Here is a 27,840-nt window from a genome sequence, read left to right as displayed (position 1 = left end):
GTTTTGTTACACGTAAGCCCTGTTTAAACGCTGATTATTTTGTTCGAAGCCGAAAATCAATGCCGAAAAATACCCTACCGTAATATCCAGAATCATCGCCCACCTTCCCCTGCCTCCTGAAATTCATAAAAAAAAGTTGGGGTGGGCGTTGTTTCACTGGGTAAGCACAAGAAGTTTAGAAAAAGCTAAATTAAAAATCCCATTTTTCTGTACGCATCTAGCACGGCTGCACAAGAGACAGATTAAACTCGAAGTACAAATTAGTTTCATTGTTTCATTGAAAGAATGTTTTATTGTCGCAAAGTCCGTTGCATGCATATGCACAATGAACACCTAAAAAAAAGTCAACAAGAAAACAGAAAATTTAACCAGGCCCAACGAGCGAGCGAGCGGACGAAGGAGGTGACGAAGAGGGATGTTGGGGAAGACGGAAAGCCGGCAATCGCGTTGGCAAATAGTTTGGCGTAGGGCCAAGCCGGGCACATTGTGAACCGCAAGGCGCAGGCTCTTGCGCAACTTCCTTGTTCGGCGCATACATGAGTCATACATGGGTAAATTAGTTCCAAAATGTAATTTAATTACAAATACAATTACTTTCCTGCAAGAGTAGTTTAATCACAATTACAATTACTACTACATAAAAAGTAATTAATTACAATTAGAAATTACTAATAAAAAGTAATGCAATTACATTACAATTACTTATTTCTGTCGGCGACCCGACTTGGGCCACATAACTTTAAAAGAATGCAACACATTTGTTCATTCATTACCCCAATGTTTGAGGAGGCTTAAGCATAGGTGTCCCATATTGTACTATCCTTTTATGAATTATGCTGAATTCATAATAGAACTTGACAGTTTGGGACAATGAAGTACTACATTTTTATATTTTTATTAAATAATAAATTACTTCATACGCTGGAAGATGCCATATTGCTAAAGAAAAAATTGGGTTGACCGACTTTTGTTAGCCAGTCCAATGAAACTGCGGCAATTAGTCATATAGGAATATTTTACAAGTGTTAAGATAAAACAAAAATTCCCACACGCTAATACGACCACATTCACATACAAACATCATGTTATTGTAAATTATTTACATTGAGTTGAAATGATAATGGCTCAGAAATATATAAGAACCGAATCGTGGCTCCTGAATCAATGGTGACCATATACACAGGTGTGAGGTCAGTCTCCAAAATGCTTATGCAAATAATATCCGAACTAACACCAACAGGAAATAAACTTCAGAATAATACAAACATACAAATATGCGACAGTAAAAAACGAGGAATGTAAAAAACTGGCAAAAAAAAAACAAAAAAACTTTATAGACAATTAAATTTTCCAGCCTCAGCTAATAACAGAAGCTTTTTTTATATTTTGGCATGTTCACGCAATTGTTTTCTGCTCACCGCAGATGGCGCTACACGGCGCAGTTAAGGTAGGCTTCAAAAAGGATTCTCTCTAAACCCGCGGTGTAAACAACAACAAAACAAACAATGCAAAGCTATTCTTGTTGTGCTTTCGTGTGCGTGTGTCTCCGTATGTGCAAGTGTGTCGCCGAGAGCTGGGCCGCTTGTGCGAAAGCTTAGGCTTTCAGAGTTTCCGTTAGTGCCGCAGTCTTGCAAAAGTAATTGTAATTGTGCCTGAAATTTTGCAATTACTGATGCTAAAAAGTAATTAAACTACAACTGCAATTCCTTTTAGCCGAAAGTAATAAATTACAATTTCAAGTTACCAAAAAAAAGTAAATAAATTACAGTACTTCAATTACTGTAATTGAATTACTATCTAAGTATGATGTTTGCATCTGTGCGCGGCGTGGACGGCATCACGAACACGGTGCTTGAAGTGGGATGCTCTACAAACGTCTGTGTGCGGCGTTCAAGCAAATCTTTACTTACCCGTTGGCTTTGTCTCAAACATTGCACAACCTTACAAACTCCGGTCGTAACGTTCCGTGAGAAGAAGGGGGTCTGCGGTGACCTTCTTTGTGTGGGGACAGACTTTGACCTTACACTTCACGGTTACATCCCAGGATATGGGGCACTTTGCTGACCTCGCAATCCCCAAACGTGTTACTGCTTGTGTTATCTTTCGGACCCTGTTTTTCTGTCTCAACAAACTACCTTGTAAGCAAAATAAAGTTTCATTTTGTTATCTCCACTGTTTTTCCTTTCGCACGCATCTACAATATTACTTTCGTGTAACCGAAATTGGTGAGGAAATGCACGAACAAAGAGAAGTATCTTTCCCTCCTTCGTTTTACTTTGTCATGGACGTCCTCCAACTGAAGGTCCATGGCCATGTCATTCGGGTAGGATGAATGTTTGTGGATTGCAGAGTGCGCGTTGGGGTATTTGCAGTGGTGAACAATCACTCTCCGTTTTTTTTTTTTTTTAAAATCAATATTCCCCCAAAAAGACTCAGGTTATTACGGTAATCTGAAGGAAAAAAGAAATTCCCTAATAAACAGCCCCAAATTTGCAAAATGATTAGCTTTAAAAAAAAAGGAACCTTAGTCACAAGAAACAAACGAGGCATCAAACAGAAAAAAGAGTGAGCGAGTCGTGCAAGAAGGGGGTCACCCACCCATCTCGGCAGCCTGGGAGGACAGGATTTGGCACACCAGGGAGGGGTCGGCCACACCGTCTCCGGGCACCCACAGGGCACCCTGCGGGGAGGGAAGACACAAGGTCAAACCGATTGCCGCTCGGAAAGTGACGGGTCGGGGACCACGCGGCGGAAAGGCAACGAGGACGGGATGTGTACGCAAACAAGCGGCCGCCTGTGGCGCTACCTCTTGTATCGAAAGGGACTCAACTGTTGCAGAAAGCAACGGAGGCTCTGCCACGTCCTAAGATTAACCGGTCCGGAACCCTTTCGTCTTACCGTGGCGGGGATTATCAAACTTTGTGATCTTGAGGATCCCCTACCCGCCTTGGGCGTCAATCGGGGAACCACTCACGGCCTTAGCATCAATGCAATGCGGAGAGCAAGTCGTCTGCTTCTTGCGCAGGAGTTGCGGTGACGTCAGAATGACGCCGAGCTCTGATAGGCTTTGATTGGAAGGATAGTGGGTAGACCTCAATGCTAGATGCCTTGAGGTCTACCCACTATTTTTTTAATCAGCCAACAAGAGCTCGACATACTGACGTCGCCACCCCTGGTGCAACAAGCAGACAAACTTGCGCACCGCATAAGGCAGTGCAGAAGCCTACAGACCTTGCGCACGATAATGCAGAAACGAGAGAATGCTTGCAAGACTCGTAGTTAGGCATCAACGGGTGGCTCAGATCTGCTAAAGTTAAACTGAAAAAAACACGCCAGTTGGGGCGAGGGACGGTCGAGGATATTGAGATGCTAAAAAAAAAAGCCCGAGTGTAGGCACTCTGAGGATCCGGTGGGTTCCTGGGAACCCACAATAAGAACTTGTGCACTAGGGCAAAGTTTTCCCTAGAAACAAAGTGCAGCAAGGGAGGAGCGCTGTCGGTGTTGGGAGTCTACCAATCAGGTCGCTCAGAGAACCTAACGGATGGATGGGGGTTTGGACAAGCCACCGTGAGGGAAGTCGCTTGATGTAAAGTAGAGAGCTGAGTTAGTTGGTAAGATGTCATCATATTAAGAACGTGAGAAAGAGAAAAGAACACACAGTGCTCTCCTTCTCTTCTCTTCCTCACTGCTTGTGCGCTGTTTTTAATATGTCGTCACCCGGTGCATCTGCTCTTTCGCAAAACCTTGCGCACCTGTCAAAAAGATGGATGATTGGAAACACCATCTATACTTGAGTCCTAGATGTTGTACAATTTCGGAATACTTGAAACGCCATGCAAAGGGTGCAACATCTGCTTTAACAAAATTACTGAAAAAAAAAAATTGTGTTTTTTTTAGGTGACGAAATTTACTAGAGTGGAAACCGCCAAAATTTTCAAAGTCCATAGTTTACCTAAGGACCGTGGACCTGCCAAGCCAGGTAAGCATTCACTGTAGGTGTGCTTAGCTGGCCGTCAATGTCCTCGATGTCAATTAACTAACACTGCATGTGCCCCAGTATGCTATGCTACTAAGCCTTAGGCAGCCACGTAATTGTCTGCAGTTCGTAGCAATCACGAATTGCTGTTAACTCATATTGCATGACAGATATGCCTGGACATTATTTGTTCCTTGCTTCATATCGAAGCAAGGAACAAATATTTTAATTTTAAGAAACAACATTCAATTTTAGAAATAGAAGCAAAATATGATACACATTTTTTGTGGCTTCTAAAAAGCCACCAATTCATTGATTGAAGAAAAAAAAAGTTGATTAGCCATGTGACTTCTGCCAATTCTTTTTTCCTCTAATATCTCTTCTCCCTCCCCAGTCAGTTTTGGTTTCGAGCAGTTGAGTTTTTTTACTTTGTTAAAAAAAAATATGTGATGCTGTAGCAATTTATTGATTGGGTAGATTTCTGACACCATAATAAATCGCCTGGCAAGAAATACAACAAAAATTTCGGGGGGTGTGAGTGTCGCTTTAAATACTTACGCCGCCACCTCGTCGACCCCTCGCACGATTGCCTTCTGTCGTGTGGACGGGCGGGGAGGTTCATCAACGGAATTGCCTCCGCCGACAGCTTTTGGTCTTTTTTTATAACCTAATTAAAAAGGTACCGTATTTTCCGGTGTATAAGTCGCGTTTTTTTTTCAAACATTTCTCTTTGTGCGACTTATAAACAATGCAACTTATATAAGAGTTTTGTTTTTGTTTTTGTTTTTGCGAGGTGAGACGCCATTTTCTTTTATAAGTTGCGTGCCATCTTTCGTAGAAAACCATAACTACGTAGTCATAGGTGCTGTTTCGCTCTCCAGGGGGCACTGCTGTCGCCACACTATTTTAGGGAGGCTCAAGTGAGGGTGGGTGCAACTGCTAGATCGGCGATCACGGGACATGGACGCCATTTAATTGCTAAATTTTGCTGGGAGTCTATGGGGCAAAAGGTTGTTTGCTTTCCTAACTCGGGTCATAAAAGCCCATTAAGGTGGTTGAATAATTTACACAAGGTATAAGTGATTACTTTTCCATAGCCACCAGTTTTGTTGCGATAGGTTAAGTATTTTTTTAACGCGAAAAATGGTAAATTCCGCCACCTTGGACGTTGCTGCTTGTCTGGCAACTTTGCTTTCTCCGCTCGACGTTTGCAATTCTCGGAGCGAGAAGGAAGCGAGAGAGGCTGCGCCAAGGCGCTCGTTGCTTGCAATGGGAGGCGAGAGGAGGAAAGGCGCATGGAGCAACAGAGTTGCAACAGAGCGGGCGCCTGCTCTCGTGCAGGCAACACTGGCGCATATCCTTTCTCGAATCCTCTCCCTCAGGCGCCGCCATTATATTGCAAACGCTCTAAGGTTTTGAGTTGCGCCCACCCTCACTACAGCCTCCCTACATTATTTTGACTCGGAATTCGAGATATTGTAATTTTTCTGGTTTCCCCGAAGCGGCTCAGTGTGGATAGGCAAGACAGTGTGAATAAAGCTTATACAGCATGTGACTGACGTTGCCTAGTTCAGCCATGGTTCCGTATTCTTTTGCTTCAGTCCAGTAACACTGAAAAGTAAGTGGACTGGTATACATGCATTGCAGAATATTTTCTCACATCTTTCTTAGTTTCCAGTTGATGAGCAGTTTTTTTTTGTGCCCTGCTCCAGCCGTGCTGCTACATGTAAAAGGAAGGATTGTGGCTAGCCAATCTTTTAGAGGTACCAAAAAAAAGTATGTCAAGGTTTATCTTTCTGCCTGTGCAGAGATGCTCGCGTCGTCTCCGGGACTTGGCCTAGGCTAGGCCTAGTGCTCCAAAGCTTGGTTCGCGAGTACCTAGCTCCTTAAACTTTCGTTCGCTCGGCATGCGTCCGCTTGAACAAAGTCGACTACCCTCTCATTTTGCGCATTTTACATCCTTTTGCTGCGAAACACTCTATCAACTCCGCCAGACAGCACCATACTATGGGCATTCCTCGCGAGTCGAAATGCGCGTCAAATGGTACGTGCAATCTAGCAATTGTGCGAAACTCCAATTTAGCGATACCAATGCGCGTAAACTAAAGAGCTTATCGCGTGAACCATGCAAAGAGGTGTGAATTATACAAAGGTGCGACCTATATACCAACTTTTCCAGGAAAACGGCCAATGATATACAGATGTGAGACTTATAGTCCGGAAAATATGGTAAATGTGACAAACGCGTTTAGAAAAGGTACGGAAAGCCCGTCGGAATCGGTCCCACCCAGCATCTTGTACGCCGGGTAAACGAAGTCCTGCTCCTCGAAGTGCTTACGGCAAACGACGGCAGACACTGACGGTGCATTTCCCGTCCTTAGTTTAATTGTCTGTGCTTTCTTTAACTTCGACGTTTTTGGGTGGTGAAAGATATCACAGACTTCTTTTGGGGATTTACACTAAGCACTGAATACTGTAAAACCCTTTATTTTGGTGGCCCCTATTTTTCATGAATCGGTCACAAGGAACATAATCGCGGCCATTCAATTTCGCGAATTCCAGAAGCCTGCATTGAAACTCTTAAAGACCGAAATTTTTGCCCACCCTTAAATTTTGCAAACTTTTCAATTCACCAATTCACAAAAATTAAGGGTTTTACAGTAAGAAGTCAGCATGATCACAAACCCTACGGTCGTGAGGAAACGGGCACAGGGAAGCGAGCCGGACGCCAAAATGCGAAGCAGAGTCCTTTGCCTGACGTCACGGTACAGCTCACCCAATCGAGATGCAGCGACCAAGACGCTTGTGTTCCCTCTTGGGGCTAATAGAAGACAAGGTCTGCACGTTACTTCACCACTAGTGAAGCCCAAACTAGCCCCAAGCGGCAAACATGCAGAAGTTTGACGAAAGCATGCCGCAAAGCCAAAACTCGGTGTCACCGTCTGCTAGTGTTGAGCTTGTTGCGAGACGCCGCAAGATCCGTGTGCGGGGGTGCGGACGCGGGCTAGACCGTGCCGTGTGGACCTGCTGGTGACAATGTTGGAGGGGGAAAGATGCAAGCCCAGTATGCTGAACGGTATGGACAGAGCGTCTGCAAGCCCCGAGACAGAGGTATGCCCGCAAACGTCCGCCCCGAGAGATGCTCACCTCCAGGCAGTCGGTGGTGATGTTGGGAGCCCTGCGCTGGGCCTCGGCCGGCGACCACAGCTCGCACTCCAGGTTGAACGCCCTGCGCACCAGAGTGGGGCGTCAGCGGCGTGCGACTGGTTAACGACGCTGGAACGCCAGCTCCTCGAGTTCAACCCAACCTACGCTGCTCAGGATGCTTCTCCAGCCGGCGTGCTTATGGCATCCTCATTTTCGATCCCTCGATATCGGCCCGACGACATCACACTTGTATCGTGCAGTTGCTCGCCTCGTTGCTTTCCAGCTCGACAATCCACCATAGAAACTTTAGTTTGGAATGCTGCGACAACAGCGACACCAGCATCCGTTCGTCTCCTTTCGCTGGAGCTTCTACGGCCAACCGCCAGGATATATGCTGTTTTCGATTAATGGGCGGTATAAGGCAGTTTCGTGCGACACAGTTACGGTTTGAACTCTAGCAGAATCCACGACGGTATGCTTCGCCCCTCGCATTTCTATGCGCGAAGGTGGTGCTTTCCAGCTTGCTCAAGGTCACTTGGGTTGTGACGAACTGCGTCTGCCAGAGTAATCAATGGCACAAGAAAGAATCGTTTGGTACTCAATTTTCATATGTACCATGTTAGCTGAATCAGAAAACGAAGGAAGGCAACATTGGGCAGAGAGCCAGGGATGCGGGTAACATGGCGGCACGCAAGTGTGCATTCGCTGCAAGTGTAACTTTAATTTTACTTTCCAGTATTAAAGTCTTTTGAATTTTCCTAAAAGTTTCGTTAATCGGAGGAAAGCCAACAACTGGCCTTTATTCAGAGTGCAGGCGAACCGATGCCTAAAATGGCCCCAGTAAATGCCACCAAGGCAACTCAGAAAAAAAAAAAATTTGTAGAGCCTTTCTATTTTACGTGAAGATAGAGGACCAGCGAAGCTGTTATTTTTATGACGTCTAGGATGATGCCTAAAGGACGACGTCTAGGATGACCTGAAGGACAACTTCTAGGAACCCCTCAAGGACGATGCCTAGAGGACGACGCCTAGAACGACCTCAAGGACGACTTCTAGGATGACCTCGAGGACTTCTAGGACAGCCTAGAGGACGACGTCTAGGACAACCTCGAGAACGACTCCTAGAGGACAACCTCTTGGACAACCTCAAGGACAACTTCTAGGACAACCTGGGACGACTTCTAGGACGACCTGGAGGACGACGTCTAGGACAACTCCTAGGACAACTTCAAGGACAACTTCTGGACAACCTCAAAGACGACGTCTAGGGTGACCTCAAGAACGACTTCAAGAATGACCTCGAGGACAACACCTGAAGGACGACCTCAAGGAAGACTTCTACGACAACCTCGAGGATGACTTCTAGGACGGCCTCAAGGACGACGTCTAGGATGACCTCGAGGACAACCTCTAGGATGACCTCGAGGACGACGCCTAGGCCGACCTCAAGGACGACTTCTAGGACGACCTCGAGGACAATGTCTGGCGATGATAACAAGGGATCAGGACCTCACTATCTAATAAAGCCAAGGACAGCTGACTCATGCTGGTTGCCTACTCTTTTTATGTTTATTTATTGATACTTGCCACGACCAATGGGGAGTTTTCTGTCAACATCTGTGGACGCATTTTTTCCCAGATCCTAGCACATAACAGCTTCGCTGTAAAAAAAAAGGGAAAGAATCGGACATTTACGTGGCCCAAATACGCCCCTGATATTAGTACTAATCGAGTTCTGTCAAGACGAAGCCGCTCATCATGCTTGAGCATTTTATAAACACTAATAGTGATGCCGAGAACAGATCGGCTGCACGCAAAAATACGAGGAAAGTAGTAGTGGACGCTGCCTGTCAATGTGACGGAATGCGGCTTACTGGAAATAAAGAGGCATTTTGTGAAACACCCTTTCAGGGTGCTGCACACATGGATCAAAAGCACAATCCAGGTGCCGTACCCAGGGTTCCACTTCTCGCTCCTAAACTCTCCCCTAGACCCCTTGGAGCGACCACTCACGCTGCCATGGCTGCCAGTCTCCTGAAGGAAAAGAGACGCTCACGAGTCCTGGCCAGCAGCAGACTTCCACACTGCTTCCATCCTGAGGGGCAAGCAGCACTCCATGTCAAAGTGAAGTCGGTTCACGCTTAACATAAAAATATGTGGCGTGCAAAAGAGCGTGAAGACCCGAAAAAAAAATGACCGCATCTCCACGTAGTAAATGATGTTGATTGGGGCGAAGCTCTGGTGGTGCTTGTCTGCGTAGACGCTGAGCCACAGCATGCCGAGCCTTTCGTTCGTTTTCATCCATGTCAGAAAGAGAATGTGTTGTATGGAACGTGGTTATATACGCATTTGAGCATTTAAACCGCAGCGCCCTCTCGTCTATAAAAGTTGAGCCAATGCATGCAAAGTTTAACGCGATTATATACGCAATTGACCACAGCGCTCTCTCCTGTATAGATGTTGAGAGGCTACATTCAACGTTTTATTTATGACATCCCCAGCTCTTGAGTTACTACCATATCTAAGAGACCGCTACTCGTCCCGCAGTTGTGGCCGAGTGGTTAAGGCGATGGACTAGAAATCCATTGGGGTCTCCCCAATAGATGGGCACAGGTTCGAATCCTGTCAACTGCGGAAACATTTCTTTTTTTTCCCTACACGAGCACGTGAGCACGAGAGCTCACGAGCACGATCACGAGCGCCAGTAAGATTGATGTGAGCATGGATGCCGGACGGACAAGGCTAGACCCTAAAGAGCTTCGCCCCTAAAAATTAAAAACACTGAACTCGCCACTACCTTGTTTGTTTAGTTGTGAGTTTGGGAGAAGACCTTGCCCTGCAATATACCACTCTTGGGTAGTAACGCGTTACTAGTAACGAGTTACTGTAACTTCGTTACTTTTTTGGTAACTTGTAACTGTAACGAGTTACTTTTGGAAAATGTAACTTGTAACTGTAATTCTATTACTTTTTTCTCAGGTAACTACGAAAGTAACGACGTTACTTTTGTCGTTACTTTCCAGTTTTTTATTAAAAATATACGATTGAACGCGCACAATCTAGCTATTCCTTGCACTTTCAAACTGCCTGTTCCGTCGTTTTGAGTGTTAAGTTGGCCTTGCACAAACTTGTAAATGCGTTCTTTCTCGCGATTCATGACCCGAAAATAGCCACGTGTAGATGTGATGAAAAAAAAAAAACCTAGTTATATTTATGCACGCGCTTGTACTTTGTGACTGAACACTTACATCTTAGTATCTTGAAACACTATGTTGCGGCTGTTCTTTTTTTTTTTCTTTTTTTTTTGCACAAACACTTTTAATCGGGTGAGTCAACCGTGAAATAGCAACGCACACAGAGGGCATTGCGAATGTGTCGTATTTTGATTATCGCCACTAATCCGCACTGCGCATGTATGTTGTTTTGATTTGCACCACACTCCTTCGTGGTGTTAAGTCGAGGCAAAATTTACTGCTGTTTGCGCGGGGTTTGCTCGTTGCTCTTGTTGCGCGGGCTTCGTTCAGCAGGGGCGGGGACGTGTTCGCCATCAAACGAGGGTAACTTTCAGTCACTAATTTCGAGAAGCAACTGCTGCTATGATACAATATGAAGTAAAGAAACGAATTTTTAATTTTATGCAAAAAAACTTGGTGAGCGGCGTTTTCTAGTTTTTCTAAATTTTTCCTGTTATAGAAAAGTAACTGAGAAGTAACGTCATTACTTTTTAAAAGTAACTGTAACGAGTTACTCGTTTGTTACGGTAACTGTAACACTAACTTCGCTACTTTTTTCTGAAAGTAACTGTAACTGTAACGAATTACTTTTTAAAAGTAACTTACCCAAGACTGCAATATACTATACAAGGTGCTTTTCTTTTTAAGCTTAAAGTGGCACTGACACCTCAAAGGTCTTTTTTTTTTTTTTTTTTGCCAAAATCATGCAAGTTGTAGCCATAGACACGCAAAAAAAAATACCACAACGCGACAAATATCTCCCATGGGTGCGCACACCTTCTAGATCCTCGCTTATTTTAATTTGTGATGTCGAAAATGATGACACTTAAAAAGCTTTGTAAGTGGCATTTCTATAATATTTAATAACAGCATTCGTAAAACATTATTTTTAATGCAAGTGCAAACGCACTAGGGCACTTTTTTTTTAAATACCGGAAATCGAGGTCTGGAGTGACGACGCCGCCTGGACGGCATATGTAACATTGAGGAAGATCGGTGAGTCGGGGAATCGGACGAAGTGCTCTTGTTTAGGTTCCCGACAACCTCTCAGATTTAGAAAGTAAATCATCAAACGGTCAAAACAACTAAGTTTGGTGTCTGTGTATTGTAGTTTTGGTTGCAACTCCACCGAGGCAGTTTTTCATGCAGAACCGGCGCAACGTGGCCCCTCATGTCGCTCACAAAAGTCCACTGCGCATTCTTTTCCACCTCACACCATTTCAAAAACTTTAAGATTGCTAAAAGAGCGCTAAAAGAACTTCAAACTCGAAAGTGCAGCTTCATCTGCTTTCAGTGATAGGCGGCATGCAAGTGGTTGATAGTGGGATGTGGGCTAACATGACACTTTACGTCGGTTCGGAGGCGTAAGAAAAACTCGAGTTGCAAAAAGAGTCAATATTTGACGTCCTTGCATTGGCCCGGATTGCACCGGAACTTCAAGTTCGGCTTTGGAAAATTGTTTTTTAACTTCATAGATACCGAGTTCCAAAGTTTCAAATTTTAAAGGTAGTGTCCGGGCATTGTTTTCAATCGTTTCGGATAATAAAAAAAATTTATTTTGACCTGTCAGTACCCCTTTAACGAATTTGTATAAAAAAAGTTGTGAAAGCTACACCTGTGCGGTTTGTGAAGGCGAGATATAGGACAAGGGGGACAGTATGAGGGCTAATCGTAACAATCACATGGTTAATTAAGTAAAATTTGTTTATTAACTTCTTTTAATTAGTGACAATAGACATGGTTCCAATTAGAAACTTGCCCAGAGTCATCGAAAAGCTCTAAATTGGTAATTTAAAAAAAAACTGAGCGCGTGAGAAGTGCAGTAGTGCGCTAAAGCAGTCTTGGGTAAGTTACTTTTAAAAAGTAATTCGTTACAGTTACAGTTATTTTCAGAAAAAAGTAGTGAAGTTACCGTTACAGTTACCGCAACAAAATAGTAACTCGTTACAGTTACAGTTACTTTTAAAAAGTAACGACGTTACTTTTCAGTTACTTTTCTATAACACAAAAAAAGTAGGAAAAACTAGAAAACGCCCTTCACCAAGTTTTATTGCATCAAATTAAAAGTATGCTTTTTACTTCATATTGTAACTTAGTAGAAGTTGCTTCTCGAAATTAGTGTTTGAAAATTTCCACGCCAGAGTAGTGGCGCAAATCAAAATACGAAAAACATGCGCAGTGCGGAGTACTGGCGCTAATCAAAATACGAAACATGCGCAGTGCCCTTCGCGTGTACTGTTGTTTCACGGTTGATTCACCCGATTAAAAAGCGTTTTCACAGAAAAAAAGAAAAACCACAACGTAGATAGTGCTTCAAGACACTAAGATGTAAAGGCTCCTTCACACAGAAGGCTGGTTCACACAGACCCGTTCTCTTATGTTACGTTACGAAAAGTCAGGGGAAAATCTGTGGTTTGTATTAAGCGTGGCTACCAACTCAAGGAGATAGCCTGGCACGCGGCATTCGACACAAATTTTTTGGTGACGACGAGCTACGACTACTTTGATGCTCTCTAGGGCCCCAGTTAGGAAGACTAGATTGCAAAAAGAGGTATAAGGTGAGTTACCGTGGCAACCAAGGACACAAGGCTCGTTGTAACGTAACGTAAGGAATTGAGCTTGGTTCAACTTCTCACAGCACCGTTTTCTTACGTTACATCTAAGTCACCTAAACATTCGTGTCTCAAATGTCGCGTGCCAGGCTATCTCCTTGAATTGCTAGCCACGCTTAATACGAAGCACGCATTTTCCGGTGACTTTTCGTAACGCAAACGTAAGAAAACAGGTCTGTGTGAACAAGCCTTAAGTGTTCAGTTACAAAGTTCAAGCGCGTGCGTAATGATAACTAGATATTTTTTTTCATGAAATCTAAACATGGCTACATTCGGGTCTTGAATCGTGAGAAAGGACGTATTCACAAGTTTGTGCAAGGTAAACTTCACACTCGAAATGTCGGAATAGACGTTTTGAAAAGTGCAAGGAAAATCTGAATTGTACGTTGAGTCTCGTTCAGTGATATATTATTCATAAAACACTGGAAAGTAACGACAAAAGTAACGTCGTTACTTTCATCGTTACCTCAGAAAAAAGTAATAGAACTACAGTTACAAGTTACATTTTAAAAAAGTAACTCGTTACAGTTACAAGTTACCAAAAAAGTAACGAAATTACTGTAACGCAATACTAGTAACGCGTTACTACCCAAGACAGCGCTAAAGTTACCACTCATGAAGCAGGTACAAGGGTGGGGACTATGATAGGAGACAGTAATTTCGCACGAGCACGTTATCGCACTGGTAGCCTTGCTGCTGCTGCACGAGTGGTAACTTGAGCGCACTACTGCGCTCCTCACGCACTCAAACTCTCTCTAAGAATTACTGATGTAGTGGTTTTCACACTGTACCCACTCATAGAGCTAAGCGAATTTGCATACATGCACCAACGGTCACGGAGGCAAACCAAAATCTTTTAGTTTATTTGCAGTGGCTGTGCCCACATTGTCGGCAAATGCAAGTTTTAGTTGCAAGCCACTGAAATGTAGAACGACCGAGGTGTCAAAATGGAGCACGCAACATTTCCGCTATATAGGACAAACCAGCCATTTTCGCTGACTCGTCCAAAACAACTGCGGGGTGCTTTCAAGCGCTACTTAGCCCTCAAACAAATAGTATAAATAAGCCAATAAACAGAGTGCAATTAAACATTACACAAAGATGTCTTAAGGTGGTGCATGTATCATACTCAAATTTTATGAGTATAGGTCTTAGAGAAAAAATTTAAGCCTGAAAAGATTTGCCTTATGTCGTGCCGTCTGCAAGTAGCAGGGTCAACCAGACAGTTTTTGCCATTTTCACCCCTGTACAGAGAGAAAAACAGTTTTTTTTCTTAGGCCTAAATATTTCTTCCTGAAACCCACTCGTAAAATTTGAGTATGATAAAGGCACCACCTAAAGACACTTTTGTGGAAAGCTTCACTGCACTCAGTTTATTGGATTATTTATAAATATTTTTTACGCCTGAACAGCGCTCAAGAACAACAGCCAGTATTAGCCTCAAGATCGACCTAGAGGTGGCGCTACTGTCACACTTTCTTCATCATCAGAGCGGGGATAGAAGCGTGGCGGCCCCATAGGCTCTCCAAGTTCGTGCGCGAGACGGTGTAGATTCTTGCATTCATTTTGTTGCACATTATCGAAGGGAAAACAATTTTAGCAGAAAAGGGTGCGGTACCGTTTGGTGCTTCAGTGAAGATTAAATCGTGTTACCAGCGTACGGCTTAAATTTATATAATCAGTTGTGTGGATGCGTCATCTGCTGGGAAGCATGGATTACCACGACGGATGCCCGTCTCCGGGTGAACTGCACTATGTATGTTATATATCTGTTTCTTTTAAAATAGATGTATCAGTCCACCACACTGTTAGCGGTAACGTGTTACAAGTAACGGTGTTACCGGTAATAGGTTACTTTTTTCGGTAACGCGTAACATACTCTTTACTTTTTCGAAAGAGTAAAGGTAACATACTTACGTTACTTAATTTGAGCAACGGGTAACGGAGTTACTTTACCCGTAACTTTCCTTCCCAAGGCTTAAAAAAAGGTACACTTCAATTTGTTTCGTGTTTTTAGGCAGCAAGCCATGTGGATTTATTAGATTTTGCATTGCTCTTCATTTTCTTTTTTTTTTGTGAGTATTCAAGTGAAACATAAAAAATATAAAGTAATTATGTTCAGTATCTGCATAGATATAACGTTTCTTGAAATATGGTGCTTATGCATACCTGTAACGTCAAAACAGTAAAATGTGTTAATACATAACTAAAAAAGTAACGCAAAAGTAATATTCATTACTTTTTATCGGTAACGGTAATGCATTCCTTTTATTTTGAAGTAATGTAGGACGGTAACACGTTACTTTTATTTGCAAGTAACGAGTAACGTATTTCATTACTTTCTTTCGGTAATGCCTCCAACACTGGTCCACCAGCGTGAGAATTCAACAAAACAGTGAATTCCAACCTGGATAGCATAAAGGTACTGTGGACTGTGAAATTGCAGGTTCTATGCATTTTTGTTTTTGTAACTTTTAGCTTTTGCAGTACTATAAATATTAAGCATGGAGAGAAGTTAGTGCTGCATTGGAAATTACCATGCTATATGCAGCTCCGCTGCAGCCAATGTTTCCCTTTACTGTGCCAGGATGTGGGTAAGTTTTTCGGAGTCAGAACGATCCTAGTACGCTACGATGAGCAGAAAGTTCCTCTTTTAGTTACGATCCAGGAAATATATGTTGGCAGAACAACTGAGACAAGTGAAACAAACTATTCTAATATATCTGCCGCGAGTGGAACTAACAGGTCTAACCAAGCAATGCAGTAGCGTGTGTGTTATTAGATGCTTTTCTCGGTAGTGTAGGTTCACCTGCTTCAATTTTCTCGGTGAGGGCTGCGAATGTCAAGAGACTGATAGTATAAATTTCTGGCTAAATAATCTTCTATTCAAACATAGTAGACTCTGAAACTCCAACAAAGGACTCGCATCACAACACAGACGGCATCAGCTGCAGCGACACTTTTTTCCTGATGAGGGCTAGCAACTCTCACAAGACTTTCCGATCACCCTCCGCCCTCAAACACATATCGGGACTGGGCAGTTAATCGATTAACCTTCAGATTATTCAAATAATGCTTTAATTACGATATCTTTTTTTTTCTTTTTTCCATTTAATTGGAATCTTGTGCTGGAGAAGGCCAGAAAAAAAAATTCCTGCATTAATATTTTTGACGTTATTTTTTTTAGGACACAAGCTTGCACAGCAAACCACTTCAGCATGCTTGTGATTGTCATTGAGGGCGATTATACTGTTTAAATAATAACTTAATACTTCACTTTAAAAAGATTCCCGTGTTCATATCACTGTAGTCGTCACAACGTGAAGTTTAAAAGGGGAATGCAATATGCCATTTATGACATAATAGAAATAGTTAAAAAAGCAGGCATGGGCGAATAGAGGATTTTGGGTTCGAATAGTGATTTTGGTCGAATAATTGCGAATTGAATAGTTCAAATAGTACAAGCAACAAATACCACAAGATATGTTTAAACTATAGTTTTATATTTGCCCTTATTTAGTTTTAGAAGTACCGTAAATTTTAATTTCAAGTGCATTGGGTTCGGGAGCAGGAAATGGTCAAAATGGTCGGAAGCTTGCGCCACCTGGCTGGAAATTTAAGCCAGAGTAAGTCAAACTCAACTCGCAAACAAGGTCTACTAGTTCGATATAGCGGGTAATTCAATATAAAAGTTTTAATGAGTTTGACTCAAAAATCCACTTTCTGCTGAAATATTACACAATGAAGTAGTCTTGCACCTTCTGCTATTTTTTCTTCATTGCATCCGCGATAACGATATTTTTTACGCTATCGACGGACACAAAATGCTGAGGCAGCTGCCTCTATATTCACGCATTAGCGCCGAACTATGCCGAGAGCACGGAGCAGGGCCGTACCCAGAAAAAAATTTCGGGGGGGGTTTTCGGGGACAACGGCGGCCATTTTGTCTTATTTTCGCCTATGAATCATGTGCATCGGTGGCATATAATGGAGAGTTATAGCAAACCGAAGAACCGGTCCCGGTTTGGTACCCGGTAGCCGACCGGTGCCACTGCGCGTGCGCAGTGGTGGAGATTAAAATCGGCTGGCTGCAAGTGCACCGACCAGGGCCGTACCCAGAAAAAAATTTCGGGGGGGGTCAGAACCCCCTAACCCCCCCCCTGGTTACGGCCCTGGCACGGAGTACGTCCGAGCAGGAGCACCTTCTCCTGCAGAGCGCCGTTTTGCTTTGCAAGTTGGCTTTCCCCTAAGACAGGTGGCTGTGTTGGAAGCCAAATAGCAAAACAAACTGTTTTTTTTTCTTTTTCTTTTTGGGGGGGGGGGGGGGGGGGAAGGGGGGGAGCGGTTGCGCTAACCGCTTGGAAGAAAAAATAATGTTCTCTTTTGCAGACGGAGCGGGGAGAGGGAGCACGAAGCACCCTCTCTCCGCTCCCTCCGCAAGAGATATTTTTCCTTTCCTTACAAACGTTCAACGTGACTGCCCAGAAAGAAAAAAACAAAAAACAGTGTGCTCTGCAAGCTGGTTTTCCCCCAATACGGCCGCTCGCATTGGGGCAAAGCCAGCTTGCAGAGCAAAACGGCGCTCTTGGCAGTTCAATATATCGGTAGCGGCTGATGTTTTTGTTCGATGTAACCATAGTTTTTGCTGTATGTTATCACTGTAACATTACTGTGCAAAAGAATTGTTCCATATTCGCGACTCCAGCGAAACGGACGCCGCCAAGCGGGAAAACCGGGAACCAGTTGGTCCAGGTCGCTCCGCGCCCCGCCGCGTCTCTGATGGCTTTCGCGGACACGTGCTGTCGGCGCGGGGGCGAGCAATGTAATTTGACGAAGGTCCTAAAATTTCTTAAGTTTGCCTGAGTGTTCATTAGTGTGGTGAAGCCTCAGTAGATTGTTTCTTTCCATCACGTGTTTGAAAGCCCGTTTTACTCCACAACACATGATCGCGTGCTTTCAATCTTTGGATGAGGAGGAATCACGGAAAAACGTTTTGATTTCTCATCTGTCTCTAATCCCACTCAAAGTGACGACTGCTTGGTAACTGATAAGTGGTTTCTTTATAAGGATGTAGAACAGTGGACTGAGGTCGACAGACGAAGTGTTTTACTGGATAGAATACCAATGTTGCAGTCAAGTGAATGGGAAGGTTCGATAGCTGCTTTCCTTAAGTTTGGTTGTGCTCGATTAGCTTCAAGTTAATTTAGCCACTAACGCCGGCCGGTGCGTTGGCTATTCATCTTGGCGGCTTTTCGCCGAAAAAGACTACATTGAAGGAGTTGGGCTAATTTCGCAATTACTTAATTCAGAAAGCCTGCTCGCTGCATATGATTAACGAGGGAAATTATCTGGTTTCAAAAGGTGGGGGACGTGTCTCGCAAAGTTAGAAGCTGTCACGACATTAGGATCTATCGCGCCTCCAATATTTATATTATAACCCCTGTCGAAGCCAGCAGCAATATACGTCTACATTGCTCAGGTTGACCGGCCACAAAAAAATACTCATTTTATCCGTTCAGGATTCGAGGTCAAGTTCAATGCAGAGAGGTTCTGCGTGAATCTCCAATGAAGACTCTCTTCAGTTTGTCCGCACTCGTCTCCGTTCTACCGGCTAGAACCATTTGGCTAAGTTTAAGTAGTATCTCTCTGTCTGTCAAATATACTTTGATTCAGCAGTTCACCTAATAGTTAGTTAACCGAGTTCATATTTCAACCCGAAGAATATACTAATATCGCTTTAGTGGGACATAGTATGTAATATAATACATAATCCGCATATTCGTCAAAATGACTTCTCGATTGCTACTAAAACCTGAATTGAAATATGAGTATCAGCTGCTTAGTGAAGCGCCAGCGAGTTGACATGCTCCTTGGCTCAAGAAGCGCTTGCTTAATTTTTGTAATTTTCCTGCAGCCTGTGTTCTTGACCGAGCACACGACTAGACCTGTTTCTTGAAACGCGAACAGGCACAAAAACTCAATTTCGCGGACAGATAAGTCACATGGTTGAGGCATGCGAGTTAGCTGAAAAGTTACTCTCTGTGGAACAATTTTATAGTCATCGCCGCTTTTCTTAGATGATCAAAACTGATTAGTATATTACCGTCTCTCCGGAGCCCATAGTTTCGGTTTTGATTGAAGTCTCCGAAACGAAAGTTTGACATGAAAAGAACAAAAAACACCGGCAAAACAAAACTATGCTCGGCAAGTTTATGCGCACCGGCTACACTTAACTGTCTCAGTTCAAATACCCATAAAATTGGGAAATCAACAAAAGAAAATTTGTTAAATTGAATGCGCCACCCATTCAGGCGGCGCGGCCGAGCCGACGCGACCTGGGCTCAGCCGCCATGTTTGTTTGGTGGTGGCGCCCCCTATAAGTTGCTGGAGTCACGAATAAGGAATGATTCGATGTAAGCGGGTTCGATATAGTCGGATTTGACTGTATTTAGAAAGGTCGAATAATTCTATATTGTTGAATATTTCGATATATTGTTGAATACTTAAATTCGATTCGAAGCGAATGCCGAATAGAACAGAATTCAATTGGCTATTCGTAATAACAGAATATTCGCCAATCCCTAAAAAATGAAGTGTAGTTTTAACGTCTGATTTTTCACCGGTCATATATGACCAGCCAAAAATCAACTAACGGATTTATCGATTAGTCTATTAAAGGGTAGCGATCAGTTGAATTAATGTTTTAATAAAACCACAGCTTCAATCAACATTCACTAATTTATGAGAGCTATGGTTTGTGCGAGGTAACAAAATACCTGCGACCAGCGGTTGGATGCAAACCACAACACTACAGTAAGATTATGGGAGCATCCGAATTAATAATCGCTTTGCCGAATTTCCCCGCATGTGATATGATACAACACGACATTTAGTAGGAAGAAACGACAACAAAAACAACAAGCGTCTAATAAGGAGGGCTCAGCTCAGCCGGAAACGGGCGTGCGTCGTCGAGATCCATGTGCTTCTGAATGTGCGCCTGTAGCAGCCGATGCACAGCGGTATCCCCGCTTTCGCATGTTTCCCATTTCAGCCGCATGGCGGCGACAAGGTTCGATCTCGAGGTGAATATATTCGGAGCTCTGTTGCCTGGCGTGAACGCTGCGAGGTTGAAAGCTAAGTTTTCTTCTACGACAGTGGCATTGATTGAGAATGCATCGACACACATATTGCAGCACGCATGGCACAGTTGGCAATACGCACAGAGAAGGGGGGTTAAAACCGCGCTCAACCCGGTTCTTAAGTTTACTAATCTGTACTCTTCCGGAGCATTCCAGCCCTTTCTCGGCTGTCATCGTGCATTCTCATTTGGAACAACCCCAAACATACTGCGTGTACAAAGCAGCCGTAACTTGCCGCTTCGGGTAGGTAGCCCTACCGTTGTGACGCAAAATGGGTTGTACTTTAGTGTTCAGGTTTTCTGGGTGCAAGTTTGCCCCATCAAAAGGTTTGTTTTCACATTTACATTCGTCTACCTCTCCGTGACAATACAGTATACGACTGCCAATCTTGATGGCTTCTTAATCAAGTCAAACATGTGCGTCACCCAGCTTTTAAATAATGACTACTAGTAGGTAATGATAATAACTATGCTACCTTTTAGCATCCAGGGTAATATAATTTTCGCGCTTCGAACGAGAGCAACAAGCTCGCGAACTTTTCGGTTGAGATTTCGTCAACATTGTAGGGGAATGTCAATGCAGATTGTGCCATGAAACGCAAGTTTAGAGCATTCTGCAATAAAATAAGTACCGACGAAAAATGGGGTTTCGTTTGGGACTCTTGGAGAAGGTGGTTCAGCTATGAGTGCGCACGACGCAATTTGAGTTCATTGTAGAATAGCGGAGAATGCTGGTTCATAGGGGCTGTGACGACACATTTACTATGATTACATTCGCAGCAACCCAACCGGCAGACAATTAGAACACTGGAACAACCGTGACTCATGATAGCCTTGCAAAGCCACCTCTTGCATCACTTGCCATGCGGTCTACAGTGAACACCTGTCTCAGTGACTCTGTCGCTGCTGTCTTTTCGGTCGCAACTGACACGGATGTCTGAACCAGACTTTAGAGTGTACTGTCACTTTTTACAAGCTACAATTAGTTAGCCATTATGATCTTTCTGCATTAGCAGCCATCTAAAGACCATAATTAAGGCATGATACTTGTGCTCCAGCCTGTTTGATGTCGGATGCCACACGGTGATCAATTCATGTTCAAACAACTCATTCTCACTTGATCTTGATCAGGAGCACATTGTGTTGGGAAGAGTATTTTAAATAAATGAAATGATGACTCAAGTGGATGTGCAACGTACAACTTTCAAACAAGTTCCACCACCTGTGGCACCTTGAGTGGAAGTGAGCCAACGTCCCAGGTCCCAGAAAACAAAAATTTTCGCCGTAAACTTCAACCACTATAGTAAAAGTTTGCCGATAGGAAGCCTTTTTTGAATTCAACAGATCCTCAAAAAACCAGGCTGTACAACTACCTAGGCGGAAAAGAGGGTATCCTGCTCATGTCCGTAAGTCCCGACAGTGGAATGCAAGTTAGATATGTATTTATCGTTCAAGTTGACTCGTGTCGCTGGGAGCCTCAACTCTTTTCCAGGATGGTCTGCACACAGAGAGGCCCTATTCACCTCTATCATTTTTCACATCTTGGTGTAGAAATCAAAAGAAATAAAAGTTTAAGACAACGCTCTAGTTTTGTGTGCACCACACCATATTTAATACTATACCAAATGGTGGCTGACACGGAATGACTGTCTAGAGGAAGAGGGTTAGCGCAAGACTGAGAGAACAGGTTTGAAATGAAGGTAAAGGCTGGTCGACAGTTTGCACCAGTAGGGACCTAAACGACAATGAACAACAGGGTTACGGGGACAATGGCGACCCCCGACTGCTTCCCAAAGCAGTGGTTGAGCATCGGGGCTCAAAGCACGTGCAGCGAAGGTTCGCGTTGTGGAACACAGGGAGTTTGAGCGATGCCCACCCCAGCCCATTTCAATCTGGATGAACGTCGTGCCAGCATGCGGTCGTGTGTTACAGTGTGGAACACGTTCAGGATCCCAGGCTAGTAGTGGTGCTGCACTGACTAGGTTCCTCATCTACAGTGGACACAACAGACGCTCATTGGGGCCAACTAACTTCCTGCTGTCTAAACATAAACACACAAAGTTTTGTACGACAAGCATGGTGACTTCGTCATTGCTGTCATTTTGGTCGCCACAAATGCGGCCGATGCAAACCATTTCAATGAGCGTTAAGCGTTTTCTCTGGAGCCAGCTGTCCTTTTCTAAATGACCTCAGCCGACCGACTAGAGAAAGAAGGCGCTTTGAGGTGCAACACGCACAAAGAAACTAACAGTTCGTAACCCCTGCCCGCCCATGCTGATAGCACCACTCCTTGGGGGCAGCAAGAAGCGAACAGTACCTGTTTCCAAGTTGCTGCCCTGCAGTTCTTTGTAGAGTGCAATGCTGTACTTGCAGACCCGGCTCTCGAGGGGGGTCGCCTTGATCTGGCTTAGGATGCCAGCACCATGTCGGGTGGAGCCGCCCCCAATGCTGCATGGAGAGGCACCGTGTCATTCCCCGCTTCCTGCCACACGTTTCTGGCTCGACTGTTTGACGGGCAAGCAATGGAACCAAGGTGGCTAGATCGTGTCTTCAACTAGTGCGTTTAGCATCCTACGGGGGACATTCGCGGAATGCCATGTTGTTGGACGTGGCTCCCAGAGCATGTTCAGAACTAGCTCCCGTTTATCATATTCGAAGAACAACAATCCTGGCTGTGTATAAACACTGAATGTGCACACTCGTGCGTTCCTCCCAGTCAAGATATATGTTCTTCGTAGTTAATAAATAGGAGCTATACTTAGGTATAACGTCTTCTGGTAGTGAAGCCAAAGCTGCAGGTATCCGTGCGCTCATGCACATTGTTTGTTTGAACTTGTTTCGCTTGTTTAAATCGGATCGCTTGTTTAAACATTTTTTTTTCTCCAGCTCTATATTAGGAGGTAGCATTTGACCTTTGTAGCAAGTTTCGTAGCAGGCGAAATATTGGTTTGGAGCAGCCACTGACGCTTTTGGAGGAGATGGCAACATCTGTTAGTACCGTATTTACTCGCACAATGAACGCACTCACGTAATGAACGCACCCCCCAAGTCGGCTCTCAAAATTTCGACTTTTTTTTTCACTCGCGTAATAAACGCACTCCCAACTCGGATGTCAAAATGTTGACCCCCTCCCCCCACGCGCGCGAAATGAACGGACTTTTCTATCCTGGTGCAGCGAGGTCGCGAATGCATGGGCAGCGTGGGCGAACAAAACGCCTTGCAAAAGGCGTTAAAAAAAATTCGAAAAGATCCAGCGGAATCAAGAAAAAAAAACATGGAGAGGAGCTTTTTTTTTTTTTTTTTGCACGGCGCAGTCTGGACTTTGGGTTCGCGCGCCGCCGCGCGCAAGGAGGAAAAGAGAAGCGCTCTAAGCGAACAAAACATATTGCGAAAAACGGCAAAAAAAAAAAAAAAAACACAGGGAACTAAAAGAAAACAAAAACAAAGAGGAGCTTTTTTTTTTTTTTTTTTTTTGCACAGCGTAGTTTGGTTACGGGGGGTCGCGCGCCGCGCGCAAGGAGGTAAGAAAGAGGAGCGAAAAAGTAGGCGGCAAAAAAAAAAAAACAAAAAAAAAAAACACGGAACTGAGAAAAAAAAAAAGATGAGCTTTTTTTTTTTCTTTTTGCACAGCGCAGTTTGGTTAAAGGGAGGGGGGGGGGGGGTCGTGCGTCGCGCGCCGCGCGCAAGAAGATAAGAAAGATAAGCGGAGAGCCCTCGCCTAAGCAAACAAGACAGCTAGCGAAAGGCGGGAAAAAAAAAAGGAACTAGGAGAAAAAAAAAGAAAGTTTTTTTCTTTTCTTTTTTTTTTTGCACAGCTTAGTTTGGTTACGGGGTCGGGCGCCCCGCGCAAAGAGATAAGAGGTTACTTCGATTTTTCAGGATAAAAGGTCCGTTCATTATGCGAGTAAATACGGACGCAAAAATTTTACTTCGCGTAATGAACGCCCCCCCCTAACTTTGCATCGATTTTTCGGGAAAAAAAGTGCGTTCATTCTGCGAGTAAATGGTATATCACTTGAAAATTCAACGATGATTGTGCTGCACAGTGGGAGTCAATCTTTGATAACGAGTGAGAGTTTCTCTTTGATATTGAAGCATATTACCTATTACATTTTGTAATAAAAATAGGTAGGATGCAAAAAGAACACACACAGCCTTCTTTTTAGAAATAAGGTCAGAGTAGTTTCATTTACAATGGGTATTAAAAAAACGGTTGAAAAATGAACCATAGCACAACATGCCCATAGTTTATTTAGCCTGGAAATATAATTTCTGTCAAATGCCGGCAAAAACCAGCATATCCACTAAAATATACAACAATAAAAATATGTTCCCCCGACTTTTATAAATCTACCAAACTCAAGATTCTAATACCATAAACTGCAAAAACAACCACTCACAAATATTGTAAAAATCTACACTTACACTTTAAAAATGACACTGCACTTTTGTGGCGTTGGAACCAGAGTTGAGTCAAAGTTTGCTCTTGATCAACTGCTGCATGACAACTACCGTGACTCTCCTATTTATTCAAATAAAAGCCCACATTTATCTTCTTTTTTTCTTTTTCAGCACAGTTTCTTTCTTTTCTTTTTTTTTAGTTAGAGGTCAACTTAATATTAATTAACCAAAGAGAGTAGACCTGCAATAGTATCGAGCATAATTTCCAAGCCAATCACGCTAACCCAAGAGCTTCCCCATGACAGCCGCTGCTCCTAGGACTCCGGTGCAAAGCAGTGAAGCTCAACGCGCGCCTGCTGATGTGAGATGGTGAAGGTAGATGTGAGCAGCGCAAGTGCCACTGTACACTGTAGCCACGGCATGAAAGCATGTGGCAGACGTGATAATCAAGTGACCACATCAGGTGTAAAGGAACCTGGTTTTATCTTAACCCATTAGTTGCAATCCCACCATTTCGCAAATTTTTCTTGCGACTCTTAGTTTCTGACATTGCCGACGTCGTCTGGCAATTCAGACGATGACGGGGTTAGCGCAGTTGAAGTGCAATATCTATGTTTAATTTGTTTGATGTTAAGTCAAAGTGCAGCCAATTTTACGAGCCAATGGGACAAATCAAACAACGTCAAAAGTGCGACATCATGGCATTCGTCAACTTTCTGTACGTGTTATTTCACCGGCTTATCAATCAAGCACCACGAATGCCCCGTGATTAGTGCTTTTAGCATGTGCGTTCTTAATTGCATCTGCCCGAACCCTCAACTGTGCTCAAACTTAAGACGAAACGAACTATGCAGTGTGTACAGGCATTGTGAAATACATATCTGTACCATTCGAAATCCCTCCTATTTCCCTAAATATCATAATCAATTCCAACAAATCATACTTTTTTTTTTTCTTCAGGCCCATCTTGGCGCAGGTGTGTCACAATTCTTAGCAGAAATGGAAGTTTGATACAAGACGTTGCAGACTTCAATTTATGGTGCAATTTGGTGCAAATGGCACAGCATTTCCATGACTTCACATATTAATTTCCCCAATGTTAGCTTATTAGGGAGTTTTAGTAGATCATTTGGCCGATAATGACTCCTGTTAATGATCTGATGCATCCGCAAAGGTGCCGGGGAACTATCGAACATAGAAGTTATCGAAACAATCTACTAAATACCCTACTGTCTCTACTTTTCTCCTACTATACCCTATCCCTGCAGTGGGGTAGTAGTACTATCAAATAGATAAACAACTTGGAAGGGTGGCCCACTCACACGTCCTTCTCAAGGACCACCACGTCGGTGACGCCGAAGTCCCTGGCCAGGTGGTAGGCCACCGAGCAGCCCACCACGCCACCCCCGCACACCACCACCCGGGCCTCCTGGGGGAGACTGGATGCCGCACGACAGCTTGGCCACGCCGGCAGACGCAGCAGGGACCGCCCGGCCATCTGGGCACAAGTGTCACTATAGAGACCAATGTCGCTCACTGTAAACCGACGACTGCACGAGGCTTGCAGCCTCTTGCAATCATCAATTCGAGTTTCAGCAGTTGCTGCATGTGAAGGCCCATGTCACTGGTGTCACAATGACAATAGGGTGGTAAAAGTTGCTGCATCTGACGCCGGCCATAGGCCGGCGTCAGATGCAGCAACGGCAATAGGGCTCTTGACGAGTTGTTCCAAGTAGCCAGTGACAGGTTAAGAATTTAGAAGATGTTCCGCCTGCAGTGCGAGCTTTCTGCCTTCAACAACACTTTGCCGCACCCGCAGCTAAAGAGTGTCGGAAGGCCGCGAGTGTGCATTAGAGGCAGAGCTTCTACTAAATTCCTAGCCTTTCACCAACTATAGATGCTTGCACAGCGACAGGCCCAAATTGAAACTGACTAGGAGCTCAAAGAACGTTTGGAGCAGCAGCAACCAATCAGGGACAGGATCCTTTCATGGTACCCCTTGTCGTGGTGATGATAATTGACACAAGGTATGACTTTGTTGATTAACTGCGAAATCGATTCATTGCATAATTAATAATTGAATTGAGTGCATGTTTAGATAGCCTCAGTGAGCATCTGGTGTCTCAGCTGTTGATGAGAAATTTAGTCAGTACAGTACAGCTGCTATCTTGGGGCATTTAACGTGCACCGCACGATACACGACCACTAGCCGCTACAATGCTCGTTCAGATCGAAACGGGCGGAGGTGGGGATTGAACCCAGGATGCCTGTGTTCTGCAGGGCGAGTTTTCGTTCCACACATGGGGGATCGGTGGCCGAGTGGGCTGAAGCGCACACCCAGCTCGACGTGCGTAGAGCGAAAGCTCGCGCTGCCGAACCCAGGGATCCTGGGTTCGAGCCCCACCCCTGCCCGTTTCGATCTGGATGAGCATCGTACCGGCGTGCGGTCGTGTATCACTACTGCGTGGTGCACGTTAAACACTCCAGGCTAGCGGTTGTACCCCACGGGCTAAATTGCTCATCTACAGTGTAAACCAGTGTCGCCCCTACTGGCAGACCAACCTTACGCTGTATAAATCACTCAAACGTCCAATTTGACTTGTGACTTTTTCGTTCCACACGCTCCAAGCTGTAGTGCGCCAACAAACTTGATCAGCCACCGGTACCCCAATCATTGCATGCAATTAATCAATTTTGCGGCTAAACAGGGTTTTCTGCAGATCAGTTGTTACTCATAACACTATTTGAAGATATATTTCTAAAAAATATAATTGACGGGTACATTTTTGTCTAAACAGCGCAAAAAAAAAAAAAAAAAAATTAAACAAAATGAAATGACAATGCTGCTAAAGCGTAGCGAACCTTGGTTCAGCTAGTAATTGCTGCTTTCGATTGCTGCTTGCGAACGCAGAAGGAAAGTGTTACCGCTGTTGCAACGTCAAGATGTTGGGGAAAGGTGATCCGTCTATTTTTTGTATATTCTCATACTACCAAAATGTAACGAATTTGCACCAAGCTTGCGCCTAAAGTGTATCTTTTCTCAAAACCGAAACTAATAATGCACGACCCGTTACACTGCAGGATTATAACTGCAGGATTATAACTGTAGGAGACTGTTACTGTAGCCATGTACGAATTTTCGAAACTTTATATTGTTGATTGTATCACTGTACTACACAATTCGAATTCAATATTGACATGCCAACCTTCCACAGAATAAAACACTGGTAAACAAGTCGCACTGTTAAGTTTTGCTCGAGTTGCCACAAAGCTGATCAGTTTTTATTGATCGACAAACAAAACAGTTGTTTACCGCGACAGTGGACTCTTTTG

General features: G+C 44.0%; 1 protein-coding gene and 1 long non-coding RNA gene across 3 annotated transcripts in view; one reads left to right on the top strand and one right to left on the bottom strand.

Moving 5' to 3' along the window:
• Positions 1–27,840, bottom strand: part of LOC8035163 (pyruvate dehydrogenase phosphatase regulatory subunit, mitochondrial) — a 108,828-nt gene that overhangs the window by 80,582 nt on the left and 406 nt on the right. Inside the window, exons 2-6 of the mRNA XM_029980335.3 lie at positions 25,830–26,005; positions 22,424–22,554; positions 9,137–9,218; positions 7,124–7,205; positions 2,599–2,680 (exon numbers count right to left, since the gene is read on the bottom strand). Of these exons, the coding sequence (XP_029836195.2) occupies positions 2,599–2,680; positions 7,124–7,205; positions 9,137–9,218; positions 22,424–22,554; positions 25,830–26,005 (553 nt within the window). The remainder of the gene's footprint in view (positions 1–2,598; positions 2,681–7,123; positions 7,206–9,136; positions 9,219–22,423; positions 22,555–25,829; positions 26,006–27,840) is intronic.
• On the top strand, positions 14,511–25,915 carry LOC115320223. Of its 2 annotated transcripts, none has more exons than XR_003918613.2 (3): positions 14,511–14,724; positions 22,480–22,639; positions 25,844–25,915. It is a non-coding gene; the product is annotated as an uncharacterized LOC115320223 (long non-coding RNA). The 2 variants fall into 2 exon arrangements; XR_005715882.1 differs by having other exon boundaries at positions 25,776–25,848.

This window comes from Ixodes scapularis, unplaced genomic scaffold (assembly GCF_016920785.2).
Source record: "Ixodes scapularis isolate PalLabHiFi unplaced genomic scaffold, ASM1692078v2 PGA_scaffold3__209_contigs__length_174095766, whole genome shotgun sequence".
Taxonomy (NCBI): Eukaryota; Metazoa; Arthropoda; class Arachnida; order Ixodida; family Ixodidae; genus Ixodes; species Ixodes scapularis.
Note: the sequence above shows the minus strand (reverse complement) of the source record. Positions and strands in the feature narration are given on the sequence as shown.